Source organism: Egretta garzetta, unplaced genomic scaffold (assembly GCF_000687185.1).
Source record: "Egretta garzetta isolate BGI_Z169 unplaced genomic scaffold, ASM68718v1 scaffold123, whole genome shotgun sequence".
NCBI classification, from domain to species: domain Eukaryota; kingdom Metazoa; phylum Chordata; class Aves; order Pelecaniformes; family Ardeidae; genus Egretta; species Egretta garzetta.
In genome coordinates this window covers 698,458-722,819 of record NW_009259182.1, presented here as the reverse complement: position 1 = coordinate 722,819, position 24,362 = coordinate 698,458, and the positions used below count along the sequence as shown (strand labels likewise).

The 24,362-nt window shown below is 41.2% G+C and overlaps 1 protein-coding gene across 1 annotated transcript in view; it reads right to left on the bottom strand.

Annotated features, from left to right (window-relative positions):
• The window catches only part of PRKCE (protein kinase C epsilon), a 296,989-nt gene extending 273,010 nt beyond the window's left edge, over positions 1-23,979 (bottom strand). Inside the window, exon 1 of the mRNA XM_009635670.2 lies at positions 23,586-23,979. Coding sequence (XP_009633965.1) covers positions 23,586-23,933 — 348 coding nt within the window. The 5' untranslated portion in view covers positions 23,934-23,979. The remainder of the gene's footprint in view (positions 1-23,585) is intronic.
• Positions 23,980-24,362: the final 383 nt, after the last annotated feature.

The following is a 24,362-nucleotide window of genomic DNA, read 5'->3' as shown; positions in this document are numbered from 1 at the left end:
CAAAATAAATGACCCCACTGGAAAATTCGAGGCACATTACTATAATTAAGCTAGAACATTTTCTGCAAAGTCATATTATGTAGACTTTTTAAAGTGGGGCTTATATCTGTTCATAAATTTTGTTATTGAGACATCATGAACTTTATTTTCCAACATTTCAAAATATGATTCAGCCCTGTTCCTTAATAAGACTGATTAATTTTTAATGACTTTTACTAACAGTTTTGGCAAAACTAGCTGTCAGAAGTTCATTAACCACAATGACAAAACACTGAACTTAAATATGAGCAATTTTTTTGAGCATCTAGAAGTGAGTACTGTCTGACACTATGCTTACATATCTCTCACATAAGGCATAGTGCTGTCTCCCCAGGCATATGATTGTACAAGCACTTTGGTTTCTACTTCAACCCCAGCCTATGAATTCATGTAAAAACTGGCCTATGATCAAAGATCTCTACTGATTGATCTGCACTGCTACTGCATGGAAGTGTCAGCATTTACTATGAGGCCTAAGCCATACTGCCTTCTCCTAAGCTACCTGGAAATCCTTTAGTTTCACTTCATTAGAGCTGATCACTTATATTTATTTGGATCCACTGCATTCACTTGTCTTTTTGAGAATTCATGGAAAAATCTCCTATACGTTTACCACATCCTGTAGATAAAAACAATACAGGCTCTACATAATTAGCAGCTGCAATACTTTTATAGGAATTTGAGTTACAAAACTATTATTTATTCATTTTCTTGCTCAAACAATGGAATGTCACTCAGCGCTTTCTCTGTCACTGGCAAGCTTTTAAAATTAAACACTAGAAATAAATTGCCTCAGGTTAAATAAAATAATCCAGCAAACAAAACAAAAGCAAAAGCAAAAGCAAAAGCGGAGCAATCCCAGCAACATATCCCCTCCTCATCGTTATCTAGCTCTAGCCAACACCCACTTCCACACAGAACCAGAAGAAAAAAGTAGGCCTTGCCGTATGTCCCGGAGGTTAGCAAATCTGGGCTGTTAAACAGCAGGAACTGGGAAATTCTAGAAGTGCAGAGTCCTAAAAAAGATGCCTGCCAGATACTTCCCTCTCCCACTCCAAAGAGGCTTCGATTCAATGCCTTCCAGAGTCTGTATCTCTGGCAAAAAGGCTGTATTTTTTGCATGCATTTAGTTGCAATCATACTAAGTATCTGCACAAAATTATTAATGGTAATTCACTCCACTGCAGACCAAGCATGGCATGTTACCTGCTATGGTCATAAAAACATTTTTGCCTAGTTCTCAAACTTGCCAGTTACTAGGTGCTCTTTCACTGCCTTTAAGCTGAAGGCAGAGAGAGAGAGAGCAAAAGAAAATGGGAAAAAAAAAAAAGTGAAAGCGAACATACACAAAAAAGTGCACGCAGAGCCAGATTTTTTTCAGCATGGAGTTTCAAATACTCACCACTCAAAATTCAAACCAGATTTTCAAAAAAACTGAGCCTCAGTAGTTTCTATTGTGATACTTACGATTAGATAGTTGAACAGAATTTAACTATCTCGTCAGTTATTTAGTTAACAGCTAATGAACTCTACTAAAAAAAGCCTCTTTAACTTAAAATCACATTTATTTACACACAAAAAACTTCAGCAAAAACTCGTGCTCTGTATTTTGCAAGCCCTTGTTATTTATTTAAGAAAACACGATCAAAATCTCTCAAAGTTGTTGGGGTTTTTTTTCCCACGATATGTCACTTTTCACACAGCTGTGAGAGGATGAAATGCGGCAGTGAAGTTCATGGTAAGGATGAGATTTTGAGTAGAGGAATTCCTGTTCACTGAAGGTCATGCGTCAGAAATACCCTTTTCTGTATATCGGGCTTTAAAAGGACAACACCTCACTTCCTGGTCGGAGCTGAATCTGCTGTGAATTTTCAAAATAACACTGATGTGTTTTTAGCGGTTCAATTTGTAATGGCTAAATCTGCAGTTAAAAACCCCAAAGCCCAACAACAACAAAAACAAGCCATCACTCCGTGGCTGGCTGTGCTCAGCCTGTCTGCTTGTGGTTTACTTGCAGAAAATTTCAGTAACAGAGGGCCTGCTTTATTTTCAGGAGCGGGGGGGAAAGCAGTGCTTTCCCAATAGGATCTGTTCTTATTTATCTTCACACAAGCTCTGTGAGGAGGGGATGTAAAGTACTTCTTAGTCTTAATATTTAGTTTATTTACAAACCATTTCATTTTGTGCTCGAGCACAAAGAGCAGAAAACAAAACGAACTCGGAGAGAAAAGGGAGCAGTGACTGTATTTTCTCCACCCCTTGCCAAAAACACTACAAAGAAAGGAAAAAAACCAATGTCTCACTTTAAGCTCCAGAACTGGTTAATCAAAGCAGCTGATGATCACACACACCAGGCTAGGGAAAAAAAGGAAAAAAAAAAAAAAGAAAGTTTTCTATTGATACTGTACTTCTAACCGCTACCTCTGGCAGCCTCAGATGGAAAACAGGAACCGCCATGCTTCTGTCAGAGGTCTGCAGAGTGAAGAAACCTTTCAGTAACCTCCCCCCAAAACACTGAGCAAAGGTGCAAGAAACCTCCTAGTGGGCAATTACTGAACAACCAGATCAGCAAGGACAGAGAGGTTGCCTTATCCCCCTCAGGCTGTATTTGGCCCATATTTGGGCACATGATCACCTGAGGATGAGCTATCGACTGGGACTGTTGGTATCAGAAGAGCCTGCCCAATTTTGGAGTTAATGCCTTGGTGTCAAAGATATATAGGAGGAGAGAGTTCCATGGATATAAACAAATGTTATGAATCATCCAGTATGGGACAATTTAGGTACAACCCAATAACCTCGCGGTCCATCTTGTGAGCGTATTGTTTTAGCCAGGTTACAGGATCACGCTAGGCGCAGACTGGTGCGTTAAGACCACAGACGATTGTAAACAGCCTGCGATAATAAGCTCCTCATCAGCATTTTAACAACAATATCAAGGCTCATTTATCAGGGACACGCATTTCCCTGGGGTAACACAGAGGTATTTCAGAGCTTTTTTTTTTTTTTTTTTAAATGTTGCGATTACGATCCCAGTTCTCTTCTTCCCTCCTCTCCCTGCTCAGGCAATGCTACCTCGTCGGACCGACAGCCCTGGCAGTAGAAAACAAGGGGGCGAGGGAAAAGAGAGGACGGAGCTTTACCCTCTTCATTTGAGAGCAGAAGCGCTCAGTTCCCAGTCAGATCTCCAGATAAGCACACAGATTTCAAAAACTCTCCAAATGAGTCCATCCTTGCACTCCATGTTATTCAACAGGAGCTTTTCTCCCCTGTGAGACGTTCCCACAAGGCCTCCAATGGCCCTGTCTCACAGAGAAGGGCTTCACAGCCCACAGAGCGACCCAATCCAAATTAACCTAGTTAATCACTATTTACTGATCTTCTTCATGAGCTAAAAGACGCATAAGGGTTGCAGAGAGCGCACCTCTTCACCCATCCTTTACTCGGCAGACACTATGGAAAAGCAGGGGATAAATGTGGCGCGCTCTGTTCCTCAACACTCAGGGAAACAACAGGAACATTTAGCCCTAACGTTCAAAACCAGCACAAGGTATTTTTAAAGCTCTATAGGCTTCTGTAGTTCTTGTAGCTGACAGCCTGCAAGCCAAAAATATCACACAGTTACTTATTCGTTGTATTGGTAAACAGCTCTTTCCCAGCTCTTGATGACTGCAGGCCTGGCTGCAGGAAAGGTAGTCCTATCTTCTGTTTCAAAATTAATCAGTAATATTCAACTAAGTTTGACCCTATCTGTACAGCAAAGAGTAAGATTTTTGTCTGGTCTTTTCTCAGAGTAGACACTGTCTGAAGCACATTTATTTTCACGCTGAGAACCCAGGGATTCAAAGGACAGTCTGCAAATGTTTCAGAGGAAGTTACCCTTATCAGTATTTTTCAGGGAAGTCCTGTACACCAAATACTTGGGATCAAGAAGATGTGATGGGAAGTCTATGCCCTAAAGGGGGTTAGAAATGCAACTACCAGCATAGCTCCCCTTTTACCACCTTGCTTTTCAGTGTTCAGATCATCCTTTAGGTAAGGTGAGAAATGCTGACTTTGAAATACTGACTTCTCCCACGTGATGATGTTGTATGATTATGCAATACTGTCCTCTAAAGATTACTGTATATTAAAGGAACATGCCATATTTCTCGGGCTTGTCCCTTGCGTTATTTTCTGGGTGATTTGCATCATTGCATGATGGGAAACAAGGCTCCCCAGGCTTGACAGAAGATTGCCTTCTTCCCCATCCCCCCCACCCCCAAACTAGTAACTTCCTTTCTTGCTTGCTGAATTTGGTTTAGCCTCCCTGTGGCGTCCCAGACAATGTCACCATGCACCAAGTGAAAAAAAAAGCTGCCCTAGAAAACAGTCCCCCGCCCCAAATGATTATAGCTCAGGACCTGTACTTCAGATATTTCCTGGGTGCTGCTGGTCCGCGGGCAAGGAGGCACTCTTCTTTTCCTAGATTTTTTCTGCTTTCCCGAGAGCACCAGGAAGGCTCTGAAGCCTCATGATTAATTGAGCACGGTCAGCTTGACTCTCCTCAGGAGGAACGAGGAAACAGAGGTAGAAGAACCTGTTTGATGAAACTCTGAGCACTGAAGCCTGAGGCAGGAGCTTTGGTAAAATTAAGAACTGTTTCTTTTAAAAGTCTATTTTTTCCTCCCCTTTGCCTCCAATTTCTTTATAATCCATATATTGGAAGGGCCAATGAATGCACAAGTTCTGTTCAAGCCACAGAAAACAGAGCAACACACAAACCCTGGGAAAGGTATAATGTAATCAAAACCCATTTGACTCAAGATGGTCCAAGCCTTCTATACAACATTAGCATAGACTTAATATTTCAGAAGAAAAAAAAAAAGGAACCATGCCTCATTTCTGTCACGCCACTAAAAACTTCAGTACCATTTCAGATAAAACTTCAGTACCATTTCCAGAGGGAAAAATTTTAGCCACTTGCTAATCATAACAGCAATAAATTATGAGAGGATTAAATCAGTCTGACTATTGTATGTACATTTTCCAGTTCATGCTTAGAGCATACAGATTTCCTTGTGTAACTTCTAGAAACTACTGTGAAGAAACAGGTAGCTTTCCCCTTCACAAGCAGTGAAGTCTCTTACACCCACCCTTAGTTCAAATAACGCCAACAATGACTGCAGTCAGAATACTGGTAGCAAATTAACTTCATAGGGACAGTAAAGTATGTATTAGGGGGAGAGGAGGAGCCTAATTCAAACATCCTTTGCAAGCCCTGAATCTCCGTGCAGGCCATGGTGTATTGAGATACCTGTGCACTGTGAATGGTTCCACCAAAGTCAAAGCTAAATCTGAAGGGCTTTGCAATTCATCTGAAAGCGGATCACTACACCACTACGTGCTCCTCTACCCAGAGGTCTTGATTGCATATTCAATACATTCATCAAAGTGATACCCACTTAGGAATCTACTGATGAAAAGTACTACACAAATTTGGCATTATTTTACTCTACATAAGGGAAAACCGTGTACAAATGCTCCTAAACATGAAAGCAAAACTAAAGCAGGACTTTTCCTTTTGCCAGTAAGCTTTACCCTCTTGATGTCTCATTTTCATATCAGAGTTCTTATTAGTACAGCAGACAAACAATGAAAATGTGAAAGTGATACAGTCCCTGTAGGTCAGCTTCTATCTTTACTCAAGTGCTGTACATGTCTGTGTACATACAGAGCACTGATGATGTGCACTGCAAGCAATATCGGCAGTTAAAAAAAGCTGACAGCAGTAACCTGATTTTACTTCAGAGAGTAGATCTAATCTTAGGACCTGATCCTGTCAGGAACTGAGAGCCATAAAGTTACTGGAATTCGAGCAAGCTCAGCATTTCACTGGAGACACTCAGCACCTCGCAGGTTCAAATCCATACTTTTTAAAAGTCACTTCCTATTTGTCCTTTGTTTACCCTGGCTTATCCTGAACAGCGAGGCTTTCCGACATAGAGATAACTTTGGAAACGATTACTCTCGTATTCTTTGATGATTTCAAAAGGCAGGAAAGAATCTCTCCCCTTCCCGAGGGCCACCCAGCTGAAGCAAAGAACATTACTTTTTTCAGGCATGCTAATAAGAGCCAGTAATAACTCAATTGAGTTGCCTTGGCCTTGAAATACCTGACCAAACTTGCTTTTGTTCTCTCTCGGTAACATGTTTTCCTTCTGTATCTGCTTTCACACAGTTATCATTCAGACAACCTTAAAAGGGAGGATGCCCAACATCCCCCCCTTCCAGTCACCATAGCCTCTCCCTATGACACATATTCACAGCCTTAATGTGTTTGATCCATTATACCCATCTCACATTTGGATGGAGCCACTGGGAAACATAGTGTAACAAAGTAGGTCTTCAAATTAAACTTTCTAATGATTAAATATGTTAAGTGTAACTAAAGCTGCTACCAGTCTCTCTTTCTCCAGGGGAAAAAAAGAACACACAGGGAATGGCATCTCCTTTCCTAGATTCCTAACAGGAAAGAAAATCCAGAATGAGTTTGACATGCATATCCAGATAAATGAAGATAAATTATTTAATCCCTTCTCATCCTCGTGTACTCCACTTCCTCTGAGCCCAAAATGTTTGGGTTTGCTTTTTTTTTTAAATCAGGATAGCACATGCATGGTCTTCTGTAGCTACCTACTCTGTTTCTGAAGCAGGATCCCTCATAGGAGTTTTGATAAATGCAGCCTGTCAACATGATTTTTAAATTCTGCCAGGAGCAGAAGTGAGGAGATGTAACTCAACTGAGGAGATGCAAACCCTAAACAATGAAACAGTCATTACAAGTACCACCACTGGGAGAGTAAGGTACAAGAGGGAAGTGGTACTGAAAAGTAGTATCCCTTAGGATAGCAGGGCTGAAGGAAAGCAGCACTGACCCCATGGGTTTGAAGATGTAAGCCCTGGGACATGGGATCTGAGCTTCAGGGCAGATGGCATTTTGAGCCACAAAGCAGTTCCCTACCCAGGGTCTTCAATTATGGCCCTTACCAGGAACCCGGTTTGTAAGCAGAGATACTTTCAGGACTGTTGGGTACCCCTCCCATACACGCTCTTTTTTGCTGTTGAAACATGCCAGCCTTGAGATGAATATCTAACATACTACCTTCATATTTTAAGAAGTGGGGATGCAAATGTTAACTTCACACTGAAGCAATGATGACTGATACAGTCTCACGTTGTACAGTGGACCTGCCAACAATATTAATAAACAAATCTGTATTCATCTAGTATTCATTCAATTCTAGTATACATTCAAAGCATTCTGTCATAACAAAGCTCGTCCTTAATCAGTGTTACTATTCCAGGAAAGTAAACCTGTGACACCAGGAGAATTTGAAGAGAATTGGTTGTATCTGGGCACCATGCCTTCTCATATTCACCTAATGCAAAAAAATCATAGCTTCTCTGCAAAGTTGTCACACTAATATAAGCCTACAGTAAGAAATCAAGCTGTTAACATGCTCCCTTAAGCCGCTATTCTAATTGAATTTCATGAGCCACATATATTTGAAATCAAGCAAATCCATAAGACTACATTCTAAGGGCACTGGTTTCTCGCTGCAGACCACTGACCAGTGCGCTGCAAAGTCAATATTAAATTTTGGATGGCCAGACAGAAATGCAAAGTTGTGAGTTTAAAGTCAGTTCTCATGAACAGATGAAAACTCTAAGTAACTGAATCCATTAAGTTCATCACCTTTGCACTCCAGTGCCTTCAGCTTCAGATAATATCACAAAACTGATATTCCCATCACCAACTCATTTTAGTATGATGGACCTTAACAATCCACATTTTGACACTTTTTCTGTAGCGTCTGCAGAATACCTTTGAGATGAAAGAACTGTAAGTAAAAAGCTATACTACGCTTACAAGTCCAGCTATTAAATTTATACCGATCAGGAAGCTCAATAATATACACAACATCCAAAGACCCAACAGAATGACGCTTCTTTACTGTGAGAAATGGTGAACAGGTATGTTGCAACCCTCCCCCAATTCATTTGAGCGCTGAATACAATAAATAATGAATAATTTTGCAAAGCAACTCTGAGTAGCTTAACTGACACCTCCTTTTTTATTTCCTCTCTTCCTCAAACTCATAAAGCCTCAGTTGCTACAATCCGCACCAAATTTATCCCACCCAGGATCAATCCTGAAGCGCAACGTGTTAACCCCAAGCCATGTTAGCATATCCGGTGTAGCGACTCTGTGGCTTTTTCAAAACCAGGGACAGCCTTGTGTAAACCACAGGCTAGTAGTTTGCCAGGCAGGCAACACCAATATAATCTCTCTGTATCTGTTTTATAAACAGGCTCAGGTGTTGGGCTACCAGGCTTTGCCGCGCTGCACAGCTGGTCCACAGCGCGCACCAGCTGCACTTACTCCCTCTTCACACAACTCCAGCTGTAGGATCCTAAGCCTTTCTACTGCTAGCAACAAAGACGAGGCCCTAAAAATGCAAGATTGAATGTTCTGTTTCTTCAACTGAATGACCCAAATGGAAGTCCCCTTTTCTCTGAGTTTAGTGCACGAACGATCAAACAACAAATACTTCAACTGTGCATCTTGTCTGCTGTTGTCTTCTACCATATTAACTACAGCTATGGGATTATAAACGATATACAACACTGTGACTTAGGATGACAAATTTCAAAGGTGCTCAAAACAATTCCTTCTACGTTTCAAAGGGATTTGCACATCCAACTCTTCAGCCCCTTTGACAGCCTATGTGTGTTCATACATGGGTAGGCTCAATACCAAGGCACTCCAAGTACACATGTGCAGGATACCTCTAGACAGTAATTTTTTCACCGTAACAGTAAAGCTGGTGCTGCCCCCAACTAATCATCCAGAGAGGTGGCCCAACTTCAAACTACGGAGTCTGCTTTGACAGCCTGGAAGCTTGGTTTTATAGATCCATACCTCTACAGAGAAAGCTCCAGTGTCAAGAACGCAGCAAGATGGAGGCCCTGCATTTCTGGTTGTTTACTACAACTGAAGGAAAACATCCCCACAATAAAGTGGTTGCAGAATTAAAACAGGAAAAAAAACCCAATCAAACCATAAACCAAATAGCCTGCAAAAGCTATGCTACAAGAAGGAAATAGAAATGTGATGGTAAGAATCCTTCTTTTAGAAAAGGAGAATAAGGAGAGTGATTGACAGAAGAGGAAGAAGCTGCACGACAGAGAGATGTCTAAAAGGTATCAGGCAGAAACCTTATTTCAGTAGTCTGGGTCTCAGCCCCAGTCTCCCCTCTGTAAAAATGAGGATACCAATACCTCCAGTGCAAAACTCCGCGATTAAAACCATAATGCTTGTGCCATACTTCTGGGTGACATGGAGGAATACAGTTTCTCCATCCATGACACTTCTTCTTAGGAATGCTGTGAAGATGCCTATGCTCAAGATTCTCTGGACTCAGATATTTTGCTAATGAATTTCATTACTACCAGAGACAGATAAGATCTATGTATCTCTACGTGTAGACCTAAGGCAGCCAAAGGCCTCGTCTGGAACCACTGATATAAAAGGCTGTATTATTCATTCTATAAGAAGATTTTATACCTGAGTTACGAGTGAATGCCCGTCCCATCATTTCCCATTACTGACACCCTCATTTGTTTGAAGGAATTATGTAAATGGAAATAAAGGCAAAAGTGACAAAAGAGGGAGGAGATAACATGCTATGTCGCAAGTAGATGCAGGACAACTAAGTATGTAAGAACTTGTCTGGCCAGTTCACAGCAGGCAAGATTATGATTAAGTTATTACACGTTATCTCATGGCTCACTAAAACTTCAGACCATAAAGTAGTCAGGATCAGGAACACCTTGTGCGCTGTGAAAATTAATTAACCAACTTCACCTGTAACCACAAACACTGAGGAAAACCAAGCAATACTGATGACAGCCATTTCTATGTTGTGACCTGTTATGACATTTTGAAACTTTTATTTAAATAAAGCCTGCTGCAAATATGATCTTCCTTAGTTGTGTAATCTGGTCTATTACAAAGTGGCTTCACTTTGTTGACTGTCCATCTTATTTACATGTTCCTTGGTTTGGCAGGCAACTTAAGCTTCAGCCTCTTTCTCTGCTGACTCACATGAATAAAAACACTCCCTTAACTACTCAGTCAGACAGCTACTGCTTCCCCAAGGGCCATCAAATATTTTTTTTTTAAAGTTGCAATAACACATCATGTATTTCTTTTGCATACTCGATAGACTTGGATTTTGTTATGCATTTTCTATGGCTTTTGTACATCACTTCCATCTTGATATACAGGTCCAAAACCTCTATAGATCTTAGGTTGCAGTTTATGACCTTATTATCCAAAAGCGAGATAATAAGTTTTCTTACTTTACAGCATAAGCTGCTCCAGGAAGAAACTATGAATTTTCTGTTTCTGCACCATCTAACACACTGTGAGTGTTATCAAAGAGAAAGTAATAACTCCTACATTCAAAACTGCCACCCTGCCAGAACATATGCATCCACTCTCCGAGAAGGTTTCAGCACTTCACTCCTGTCTTACCGGGGATAGCACTAGCATTAAATACATTTTCATAGGTGCATAAAATATCTCTGAGACTTCACAGTATTTGCATCGCAAAGTTGATTAACCGTGCATAAATCTTATATACAGGGGTCCTGCAAACCGGCACTGCTGCTGGGAAGCAGATCTTACTTGCTAGTTTGCAAGTAGGGTGCAGGGCTGATTCACAGTTGCTGGAAGAGCTGCAAACTTTTTGGCAGTTCTACAAAACATTCAGCCTGTAATTTGTCTTACTGATCACTGCCACAATTACGCCCAGGTCCCAAACTGAAGAAGCCCATACAGTCCAGTGGGAGTACTCTGGGCTGCGCCAACCGTACTCTGGGCTGCATCAGGAGAAGCGTGGCCAGCAGGTCGAGGGAGGTGATTCTGCCCCTCTACTCAGCTCTGGTGAGACCTCACCTGGAGTACTGCGTCCAGCTCTGGAGCCCTCAGCACAAGAAGGACATGGAACTGTTGGAACGGGTCCAGAGGAGGGCTACAAAAATGATCCGAGGGCTGGAGCACCTCTCCTATGAGGACAGGCTGAGAGAGTTGGGCTTGTTCAGCCTGGAGAAGAGAAGGCTACGGGGAGACCTGATTGCGGCCTTCCAGTACCTAAAGGGGGCCTATAGGAAAGATGGGGAATGTCTTTTTAGTAGGGCCAGCTGTGTTAGGACAAGGGGAAATGGTTTTAAACTAGAACAGGGTAGGTTCAGGCTAGAGGTAAGGAAGAAATTTTTTACAATGAGGGTGGTGAAACACTGGAACAGGTTGCCCAGAGAGGTAGTGGAGGCCCCATCCCTGGCAACATTCAAGGCCAGGTTGGATGGGGCTCTGAGCAACCTGATCTAGTTAGCAGTGTCCCTGCTCACTGCAGGGGGGTTGGACTAGATGACCACTAGTGGTCCCTTCCAACCCTAAACATTCTATGATTCTATGATTCTATGATTCTATGAGATTGCTGTAGGGAGAAGAGGCTTCACCAGAGCTGCCCTCATTTCTTACCCTGCCTGCCTTCCACTTCAGTCAGATGCTTTTTTTGACCTCAGTCTTCCAGGAACAGCATAAAAGACAAAATTACATTCTCACACTTCACATCTGATCTTAAATCTGATTTAAAAAACTGTAAACTTTGGATTACACTACGGATTTTGAAAGCTTTATGGTATTAATAACACTGATACAGCAAAACAGTGCTTGGCTGGAGAGTGCACACATTTTAAACCAAATATAACAGTTGGAACATGTTAGAGCCTGTCAGTTTGATGTCCAGAGTACATTCAAACAAGGCTAGAGATCAGTTTCATTTTATTTGTTCAAATATACAATGATTTGCTATTGCTTTATTAATGAAGTATCAGTCAGAAGACCCAAAAATGTTAAGGTTTGGGGTTTTTTTCCCTTTTACTTTAAAAACGCTCCGAAAAATACCACTTGCAAGAAAACACGTACATACCAAACCGAAGAGAAGGCTCGTTGGTCAGAACAGGGAGTTCTGACCAACGCATTCACAAGCGGTTCACAACGCACTCACAAACTCATTCATAAACAGTTTAGAAGCTGAACTTAGTAGATATGACACTGAAATAACCACTGATGAAAAGGCCGCTAAGGAACACTTTCAAAAGACTGCTGAATCAGGAGCCTAAATTCTTCGTGTGCCTTCCACATATCTGAAAAATTGACAACAGGCCTCAGTTCTGAGAAATATATAAAGTGCAATTTTAAACATACAAGGAGTTCAACCGATGGGGATGTAACTACCCATCTCCTCAACTCAGCTAGTAGCGCAAAGGAATCACTATGTGTGCCACTAAATGATACACGTACTCTCAACAGTTTCAGTAACAGGGAACGCCACTCAAAGAAATTCCCATTCAAATCAGTATAGGAACATCAGCTTTGAATTGGTGTGCAAGACAACTTATGCCCCGTCTGCCCTCCAGTCATTAGTGTACGTCACACACTACAGACTTAAACATCTTTTGTGTTTAAGGTATATTGGGTTTTTTGCTTATTCACACATCTACTTACCAACAAAACCAGCACAGAGAAGTTTCTGCTTTTTGCACTGCACTGGGCTATGACAAACAGAGGTCAACTGTACCCGATGTATTTTTTTTTTTATACCATACCTCTGTTGTACAACGAACACCTTTCAAAAAAGGGTTGGGACCCCACAGTCCTACTAATTGATACACACAAGAAGGCAATGTGACGACACCTTCCCAAGGCATCTTGCAACAAATGGGTAAAGCGGACACAAAGAATGAGCGTGAACTGGCAAGGAAGGAACACCTAAAGAGATCATAGGAATTTTTCTAGGTTGTGGTGTCTGGGCTGCTAATGCACCACAGAATTGTTCAAAATCAGTTTAGCCGAATTTATATTTTAAAACCTTTTACATGGCCTTATAAAAAATGCATATGCAAAGCTACCTCCTAAGTATGACCACTAAACCAATATTCTTTCTAGAGTAATGGACTTTACGATATATATATATATATATATATACACAAATAAATAATGTGTTGCATAAAGCTCATCAGAAAGAGCTACAAGGTTTTGCTCTTTACGTGAAAAGCACTGTCGCTTGCTTCTGATGCAATGGGTAACACTTCTACGAAATCAGTATGAGAGGTTAATAAAACTCTTCTTTCCTCCTCTCAGAGACTTGACATGGCTCTGACAACTTGCTGCACAGAGTAAAGGTGTGGCATAAAATTTAACAAAGCTTATCTCAGCCCAGTGACATTAGTAGTTAAGATTAACCCTATACATCTTGTCTGTATTTGATTATTGTACTGCTAGTGCTCTAACCCAGTTACTGATAAAGAAAAAAGTGCAAATGTAATAATACCAGCTTTCATGGAATTATATAGAAAAATCCTGTAGTTCCCTAAAAGTGTGTGATCCCAAACATTCTTAAAGCTGTATGGGATACCCAGAAATAACTAGAAATTTGGGAACCATGGACTAGATCATAAGGGCTGTTCCTCTAAACCCATCAACTCCTTGAAGAGAAACACCACATTATGCAAGGCATCAAAATCTCCAAGTATCTCCAGCAAAATTTCCACTATTGCCTCTCTCCTTGAGATTCTGCATCAGGGACACCAAGCAAAGATGAACTTATAGGCTGCTGCTAAGCTACCGCTACAGCCTTTCACACTGGTATTTTCCTATTATTTCTTTCGGCTTCCCCAGTCTCCCTTTTTTTGACTTGTGCTTGGACTATAATTATTTGAAGACAGAAACCATAATTTTGCTTTATATAAAATAAAAATACCAAACAAGACTAGGTATTTTCTGTGATTAGAAGTCCCTGAAAATCCCAACAGTCAGTACCAACTAAGATTTTACAACAGTGTTTCCGTTGCTTGGGAGAGTCCAGTTTCCAGGGGCAGATCATGTTCCATCAACATTCCACTGACTCTGCAAAAAACCAGAGCATTTTGCTTCAAGTTCAAAGCTACCATATTACACTTCTTCCTTCAACCACTTCTGTAGTATAACTAACGGGAAACTCAGTGCATCACTTCTTTTGATTGAAGATAACTGCTCCAGCAGCCAGCAAGCTGATCAGTTAGTTCACTGCTTCTTGCTGAGCAGCACAGTGGGGACATGCTCGGGATGAGAGCAGCTGGTTAAATCCCAGAGAGCTTCAGATGCTGAAGGTGCTTTTGAGTGCTACTGACACGAGAAGCTCGCTGGTCGACCAGAGTGACAAGAAGAGGGAAGGAGTTAGAGTGGTGGGAATAACAGCGATATGGATATATGGGAAGTAGTAACAAGAAAAATGAAGGAAAAGTTAAAACAGACAGCAAGGATTGAGAACAAGGTGATAGCAGTGGATTAAGGAGAAAAGAAGTGGGCCATGAGCTCAAATGTTCAAGAGGTGCTGAGGCACTATGGGGTTACAAGGAAGGAAAAGGCAAGGAAACTCAGAGGAAAAGAGAAAAAAAGATTCCTCAATAAATCCCGGGAACCACGTAAGAAAGAGAACAAAGTGGACACAGCATGAGTGACGTTTAGCCTCTTATTTTCCAACACATTCTCAGGCATTGTTTTTGAAGACCATAGATCAATCTCACCTTGAAATAAAGTTAAGTTGACAGGTGCCGCAAAGACTTAAGCAATGAGTAACTATGGTCCCAGCAAGAAAACTGTACTTGCAATAGGCTTCCAGAGATCTATAGCAGGACATTTCATTCACATAGCTTGCTAGGTAGCATTGCCAACATCAAAATCTTATGCATCCTGTAAAGGTCACCCTATCATTTCTTGACCATCTTGAAGCCAGAACAGATAAAGAAAGATGAAGAATTGGCAGCATGAAGACAGAACAGATGATGAAGAGGAAACTGAAAGAAAACAAGGAAGGAGAAAACACTACTGTCTTGCTGGCTTTTAATCTGTGAAACAAAGCAAAGCAATTCCAACCATTTCCTCATCACCTACGCAGAGTATGCATCAGTCTTCTCTTCGTGTCTCCACCACCATTACACCTGCTTCATTGCTACCACGTCACTATCTAAAGGTACTTATAAATACTAACATTGACAAAGCCATATATTCTTCAATGACAATAAAAAGGCCAATGTACTGAAGAACAAAGAGTTCTAAAATGCCTAAGAAACCCTGGTCACCCATGATAAGAGGTTTATTACGTATTTATACTGTAAAGTTCTGAAAGGTACTAAGTTGGAAACAGTATTAAGTTTGCCTACTCTTCATTTAAGATAAAGAAATACAATGGGGGCTCGCTGTTCAAACAATGCAGACATAAAATTTATTTGGTAATATCTAGCCATTATTCACACTTTTTTGTTCCTGTCTGTGATGAAATTGCCCAGCAGGACACCAGAAACAACCAAAATGATTCTATTGTCTGGAACAATTAAATCAGCTCAAGTCAGCCAATTTAAAGCAGAAATGGCTGCCTGCAAGCCTTCGATGGAATCAAACTTTGCCTTTTTTAATTCTAAAAGCAATGGTCTGTCTTTACTTCTTTTCCTCACCAATTCAAGCCCTACAGAGTTCAGTGGGGGAAAAACTCTAAGAACTGTGTAGCTTCTCTCTAACACTGCTTCCAATAAAATAAATGTTAAAACTCCTGTTATATTTAATGGGAACATGCCAGTATCACCAGGCTTTTTAGCTGTGCTATTCCGAAATATGTGAAATCTTGGCTTCTGTAACTTGTGTTAAATCAAAGCAATGATAATTTAAGATTTTTTAACTCTTAGAGGAATGTAAGTGAAAGGACACTCAGAAATCAGCTTTACTAGCAATTCAAGCTGCTGACTGTGAATAATGATCAGAGTAGATCATAATTCTGCAGATGTCCTTACATCATATTCATTTGCATTTTGCGTTACTAAAATATAGTGCAAAGTACATAACTGCCATGAAAGTTACCCAATCTCTAGAATTATTTATTAGCTTTACAGTTTCATGTTAATATTGCCGAATATACTTTTTAAATCTTCTAGTGACTGCCTACCAAATAGGAAAGCAGTTGCTTACAAATGCAAGGTTCAAACTTCTTGTCAGCCTTCTGTAATGACCGCTTTGACCCCAAATGGTAGAAACCCCTGTAACTGCTATGATTTGCATGACTCAAAAGGGCACACAAAATATCCCCATTCTTCAGACCTTGCTCTGTCTAGTTTGACAAAAGGGTTTGTTTGGTTCCTCCCCCAAACTGGCAGTTTTCCAAGCTGTCTTTGGATTTTCTGATCTTATTCCACATCCAGATAGTTCCAGCCCTACCTTTCCGTGTGGATGGAGGGAAAGTCTCTTCTCAGTCCTCTCTGACCACGGATTTCCCGTTACTTGCGTACCCTATTGTTTGCAAAACCTCTCTTACATTGAACTGTAGATGTCTTTCTCTTACAGGCTAATAACTGGGGTGAGGAAGCTGTCTTTGGATTTTCTGATCTTATTCCACATCCAGATAGTTCCAGCCCTACCTTTCCATGTGGATGGAGGGAAAGTCTCTTCTCAGTCCTCTCTGACCACGGATTTCCCGTTACTTGCGTACCCTATTGTTTGCAAAACCTCTCTTACATTGAACTGTAGATGTCTTTCTCTTACAGTCTAATAACTGGGGTGAAGGGAGATGAGGGCAGTACCAGGTAAAGCAGAACTGAATTGAACCAGCCAAACCCAAGCAGAAAGGCTCTTGCCTCTAATGTTTTACTAACTGTATTCACAGCCTCCCTTCCAAATTTGAAAACCCTCAAAAAGTTCATTTAAATGGAAGTTTAGTTAGGGAGCGGAAACTAATCACACTTAGGTGCCAAGTCCTACAATTCCAACTTAAATCAAATCCTCGTTTCAGCGGTATTTAAAGAATTCTGAACGGGAAGGGCAGAGATTTAGTTTTGGTGGCTGAGGAAAGCAGAAACCAGGCTTGCATGTGCAAGATTTGCAGAAGAACAATAAATCAGTAAGAGTAAAATTAAAAGTAAAGGATGTTGTTAAATGTTATTTATTCCCGGGTTTCCCTTGGAACACAGGCCCCAGTTGAGGAAAGAATTTAAACACATGCCTGCGTGAAATCCAGTGAACCCAGTGAGATCAGTGGTTTACTCACAAGCATGAAGTTCTGCATAGTGTCTACGGAACTGCCTGAGCTGGAATAACAATACGCACCGTCTAAAAACTGGCACAAGAAGGACACATAGGAATCTTTTTCAACCCACCTGGACATTTCTTAAATGAAATTTTGAATTAACAGTTTGAATTAATATCTATGAAATGGACTCTCTTGTTCCTAACTTTGCTGTACCAAATACTTTGCTGTACCAAATACCTTCCACAGAGCTCAGTAGAATTATTTTCACTATATGGAGCTTCGTATCAGTATTGGTATTAGCAACAATAGGATGAAATTCTGATCAGTTGTGGGATCAAATCCTGACCTACATACATGACAATTCAGTGCCAAGTGAAATGCATGCTTTACTACACACTTTTCACACCCTGAGCAACTTTTTTTTTTCACATCTGAAGTGAGACTTCAAAAGCTATACTGTGAGCAAAGCAGGCAAAAAGAAAAAAAAAAACAACCCAAAAAACAGGTCAGTGAGCAACATACGGCCTTCAGCTAGTCAATTTGCCTATGCCAGCTCATCCCTGTCTCCTACGTGTGTAGCTTTCTGCTGTTGCCAAAAGGGCAGCTGGAGTACGTGGGGCAGCAGCAACTACTCGTTACCCTCCTCCGGGTTTCTCTCCATGCCTCATTTCTTCCTTTCCCCACTTTGGCCTTTCTCTCTCCCTGCAGTAGCAACCGCAGAGGCAGCTTTTTCCCCCCTCTATTGCTTCCCAGCAGGCTGGGGAGCACTGCAGGTAAGCAGGAGCCGTTAGGAGAGAACATTTCTAGCAGGGAGTAGGAGTAGATTTATGCAGCTGTAGAAAGGGATTGATACAAGATAGTGGGTGAGCTGCGTGGTGACTGTACCACATCCCCAGCAGAGAGGGAAAAGAGGAGGCGCAGGAGGGAGACAGGCTGGAGGAGAAGGCAAGGAAGACCCCTGCCTGCACAAAGTGCTCTCCAAAATCTCCCATCTCCTCTTGACAACCGCCCACCCTCACAATTACGCTGAGCCCCTGTGAAACCCTGCTGATACCCTGTTGAGAACTCTCACCCTCGCCCCCCAAACCTGACAGACCTTGCCCAGTGACAGCCTTGTCATGCAGAAACTTATCAAACAGGACAGCAATTTTCCTTTCATTTCAACAAATACTCTTCAATAACAATGCATTTCAGCAGCCCATGAACTGCAGTTTAGATGAGGTATAAAGCTTTCACAAGCAAAAATCCTAGGCCTTTCAACACCATCAGCCCAGATAAGTTCAGCCAGTAGATAAAAATAAAAATGAAAGACACTACAAGCCCACTCTGCTAGCCCAATGACAACCTTCAGCAGTGTAGGGCACAAGCAGAGGTTAACACGCAAGGTGACCTGCACTAAAATGATGACAGTTCCACTCTGTCTGCCAGCTACAACAGATCACCTGCTGTCTGAAAGGAGTTCCCACTTCAGCAACAGAAACGTCATTTAAAAAAAAAAAAAAACAAAACCAAACCACAAAACCAACCCAACAGAAAAGCTCTGATAAGCACCTAACTAGTCTTTCCAGTTAATTCGGATTAGAGGGGCTGGAAGGAGACAGTAGTACTTCTCACATCCATGGACAGCTCAAGAGTCCAAGGCCTCCGAAGAGTTTTAATCCCTCCCCTGCTATTGCCTTTTGGGTGACATTCAGAGCTCCGTTAACCTAGGTGTCTAACCGCATGAACTGCAACTTGAAGACCTAGTCTTTCCAATAGGAAAGTTTCTTCAATGGTACACTATAAGCATGACATAAAAATACATGACTTGAGAGCTCAACAAGTATGTCAAAGAGCTTACTTCTTCCCCATGCCATTTCCCATAGCTCATCATCAACTTGTTAGTGCAATATTGTATTAATTCATAATAAACTTGCTTTATGCAGTGGTGGCACAGTTGCCTGACTAACCACACTGATAAAGTGGGAATATGAATGGATGCTTTTTAAAAAGTGTAATGTTTCAAATGTAGATCTTAAGAAGCAGCACTGAAGAGAAAAACAAATAGTATGGAAGACACTTAGGACAAGCAAAGAAAAGCTCACTGAAATCTGTGTTTTATTTTTTTCCTGACAGTGTCAGGGATTTTTTTTTTTTAAGACAGCAGAAAATTAAACTTGTTTCATTAACCTAAATATAGCTGTAAAATATTTTCAGTGGAAATCGAGGCTTTTCTTGCTAAATGTTGTGATGCCCTGACTGATTTAGTGAGTTCTGCTACTCAACCTGCAAAAGGATTTCTTAGGACAATTCACTAGGTTTCCTCATGTACAGCCGGACTAATGGCTAAGACCCTTAGATGGAGTCTTTGGCAGAGGTCCAATCACACTGATTTCATCTATCATCAACTCTGGAAAGCGGACTTGAACTCAGAACCCATACTACCAATCATCCAAACACATAAACATTGATCGAGCTAATTCACAGGAGTGTAACCACAAGACTAAATATCAATGGAATTTTCCTTCCTGGTCTCAATTCTACTGATTAAAATGTAGCTGCATTACCAACTCAAGTGCAACTTCTACACATGCTACATGTAAGAAAGCTACATAAAGACATACTTTATTGTTACCTGAATTACCTAACTCAACAAAAAATATAGCCACAGCTTTCATGTTATTAGTTTGTTTTCCAGTCAGAACTTGCAGGTAACAACCTGCAACCTAGTGTTCTGTATTTCATATTTTTCAAAGTGTAAATTCACCAACATCCTCTTCAATGCTCTGCGCCATTCTGTATAACATTTTATGAGCTTACAGAAAAGCCTGTAATGCCATAAATCCAAAGCTCTCTTTAAAACTGCAGTGTAGCCATGACTAAAAAAATCTGCAAAACTCACACTTTTACTGTGCTATGTCTGTATTGATGCACCACTGGAAAAGCAGCCATCTTCTTAATTGTTACTATACCTTTTTTAGAAACCCAAACAAATATTTTATACTGATTTTATTTTGTTAAAAGTATGTATTTTGTTTAAAATCATCCATCCAGTAAAATCTGAATGACTGTTTTAGGCCACAACTTTGATTTTTTTTTTTTTAAATATATATATATATTCAGGGATTACACATAAGGTTAAAAATTATTTTTGCAACTGCTGAATACTCTGTAGATAAAAGGAACCAGGATTTTGCGTATTTATCTGACTTGTCCTAATACAATAGACGCTATCATGATTTCAAGCTTTGTACTTGTTTATCATTAGTGTTTCCACTGTAACCATGGCATCAGTATATAGCACAGGCTTAACAGTGAGAAAAATACCCAGTATTTTCCTAAAAAACTCATCTCTCAGAAAAAATACAAGGATTTGCACAATGGCAAAAAACAATCAAAGTAGGTGAGCTGGCTAAAGAGAGAAATGGTTTCTTTTTAGGGGAAAAAAACCACCATTTCTTTGCAAGTCTTTTTTGCATTTTGGACTTCTGACAACAATCTAGAAATATATTACGGGATAAGTAACATAACCTTGACCCTAGTGCAGATATTATAAAACAAATATTGAAATTTCCTTACAAAAACACATGCAGTACTATATGAGATCGAAAGCATTACAGCTATTAACATATTGACAAGAGCTGTTCTCAGCACAAGAGCATTTTCTCAAGCCTATTTAAACAGTGACAGCCCAGTCCTGCAAGAACTGTTGCATCATTCTGAAGGTAAAGAGGGGCAGCAGTGCAATTACAGAGAACACACTCAACAGGTACGTGGTACCTAGTTCAAACTTTCAGGGAAACCTTCAGAATGCCATAAAAAGACTTCATGGTCTCCAAAGGGTGTTTCTTACATTGCATTTATTTGATATTTCAGGCAGCAAGAAGGAATGGGTTCCTGTGATTGCTGCTTTTAATTTGCTTCTTATAAAGTTGGAAAAGAGTACTACAAAAATACCTGCCTTAAATGCCAAGAGTGAAACGAAGGAATTAGCCCTCTTGTTAAACAGCAGAAACTGACTGGATGGTACCAGCAGATCTTAGTCTAACGTTGGCTTAGGCCACGTGCATTTTTCTTGTCCTGTGAAACCCATTCATTTCATAGACAACTTCTCTTTTTGAGGTTTTAATATAGACTCCAGACACTGATGAAGATACCAATAAATCCCTTTACTTCACTATGGACTCTATAGAGATGTCATGGCCACAGGCCTTATTTTAACTCGGTGAAATCAGACAAAAAAAACCAGCGTGATTTTGTAAGAGCCAGTTCTCTGAAGGTCCCTATCTATTAACAAGCCTGTAAACATACTCGGTATTACAATTACAGTGACACATTCAGTAACTGAGAAGATCTTGGAAAGGATAAAGCACAGTCTTATAGATACTTGCCTCCCCACCAATTCTAACTGTGATACAGGGAGGGTGGTGTGCACGGTGTATTATATGTACCACACAAACACAATCCAAACTACGAGGATTTACAGCACAAAACAAGGTAAGCGATGCTCCAGAAGCTGCATTACACTGAGCTGACCAGTTACGATCCACTGCCATCTCCTCAATTCTGTCACATCAACAGACAACAAGCGTAGTCGCTCCCTCGTCTCCTCCCACCCAGTGAATGCTGGACAGCAATGAATCCTGGTGCAATAAAACACAGCATTTATCTGATTCAGCTATGTAGTTCCTCCCTGATCATGTTTACAATGGGCCTCAATCTGTTAAATTCCACTATTTATCTAAGGAACGTGTGCAGACATTTGAGTTCACCTTAAAAATCAGAGGCAGGACATACCCCAGCACACCAGCCCCACCAAAATTCAAACTTAGCATCTGCAACCTGCAAGGGCCCTTCCAGACTTGGCGACAAACTCACAACATGTACCATACACAAAAAGAACATACAAAATTATTCTTCTTTCACTAAAAATCTGTGATGACGTCCTCGTCCCACTGGTCTGAAAGATGAAACACCCCCCCTTTGATTTCAGGAGATCCACAACTTGATTATCATTCAATCCAGGTAAGAGACATCTGCAATACTGCTGCATCTGTCTTTTCCTGTTTTGGCTATTTTTCCTCTGCCTATCACCAAGTTTTACTGTCCAAGCTTACTAATGTGTAGCTTTTATAGAGCATCAGAAAAATCTAGATCCTGATGACAACAATGTAACGCATGTAGCAGAAGTGAAAAATATTTTAAAGTTGCAAACATAAAAGTTTTAACAGTAAAGTTAGTCAGCTCCTAAACAACATAAATAGAGCCTAATTCTTCCACGCCTTTCCATCATTCTGACATCTCTTTATACCACTGCATTAAGTAAAGAAGCCCCCAAAAATACATGAAACTCAGAGCTATTAACTCTCGCTATTTTTACTTCGGTCCTGGGTTCTTTGTCTGTTTGCCAAAGAAATATTGCCCTGACTAGTATCCTTGACCATAAGAAATAAATACACAAGATGAGCATACGCATTTCAGATGGCTGGTCGAGCAGAGCACATTTAAAATGAGAAGACAGCTGCTATTGTTTTATTATACATCTTTTTTAAAGGATATACCATTTAACTGTTTAACTGCAGAAATGCGAAATGTGCATATTCACGTTTCCTGTGTTTCTTTTTTTGCTTGCTTGATTTTTCCGTGTTAAATCACAGTACCTGCGGATGTCAGACCAAGGATTTTCCAGCTTTTTTATACTCCCACTGAGGCATGTTAGCCTCTGGGTCTTTAAGACGCTGTAGAAGCTGTTAGACACGTTGTGTGTATACAGGCAACAGAATTTGTCTGGTTTGGGCCAAAATTCCCCAGCACCCGTTATCAGTTTCAGGCATTTGAACGAGCACTGCATTAGCTCTATGCATAAAGGTGTAGATCATCTCGGGGAAGGAAGGAGGAGCGTCAGTGTTGATGCAGTGAGCTTTCAAGTGACACGAAGACCCCAAAGTGTCTCGTATCAGAGGTCAGGTCTGGATTTTTAAGGCTCGTCATTGCCAGGCCGACCAAGAGCGTTCGCACCGAAATGATGAACTCGGTCTAAGTGCTGGATCTGGGTTTTGCGGTAATGTTCTGTATGGATGCATTTGGTTCGGGTTTTTCAAACACAGTAAGATAACGAGACTTGTATTTATATAACGTAATTGCAGAAACTGGAGCAGTAATTATACATCTCTTACTTAGATTCAGCGTAATTTTCTTTCCTCCCTTGCCTGTAGACCACATGCATTAGCTATACAGTAACCATGGCTATCTCAGTATAACAAAGCGTGGAAATAATGAAAAGCCTTCAGAGCCATTACATGCCCTTGGCAACCTAGCTCGGCAAGGCAGATGTTGCATCCAGAGCCATGCCACTGAAAATCATATGTATGTGTACGTATCCACAGCACAAACACTTACCCAGTCCTCGAAGTGGCGGCTCCCGTTCTGCAGCAAGTCCTCAAACTGTATAGTGCAGTTAGCTACAAAATCGTCGTACCCGATGGGGGCATCGTGGAAAACAGCCATCTCTATCTTCCTGCCATTACAAACATCGGTGACAAATTCATCGTTCCAAGCAGGACTGTTGGTCTTTTGCTTGGTCGAGGTCTGCCCGATCCTGGAGTCATCCACATTGAGGGCTATGTAAGGGTCCAGCAAAAAGGTCTGTGGCCTGGGACCCACCGCATGCCTCAGAGACCACGCCGTGGGTTTCAGATTCACCGCCTCGCAGATCTTGATTTTCAGCAAGCCATTGAAAACCACCATGGCTGGGATGGCTGCACTTTTCCCGGGATTAAACACTCGCACAACGCACTCGCACCGAGAGGGAGGGAGGGAAGGAGGGAGGGAGGGAGGTCTCGCCAATAAATAGGAGGGCAGGTCTGGGAGTGGGGGAGCAGGATACAGTGCGGGTCTCTTCGCCTTGCTGCTGCTGTTACCTTTGATTATTAGGCTTTGCTCTTGCGACACCCAGTGAATACATTTATTTTCTTGCGAGCATAATCAATCCTTGGGGTGAGCGACAGCCCTCTCCCTGCGCCTAGACCATAATCCCGGCTCAGACTCTGCAGAGGAGGCAGAGCCGCGACCCCAGGCTCCCGCACACGCCGGTCCCGCCCGTGCGCCGCACAACAATACACACACACGCAAATCAGAGACACCGGCCGACCCACCAGCCCTGCCTAGGGCACAGCC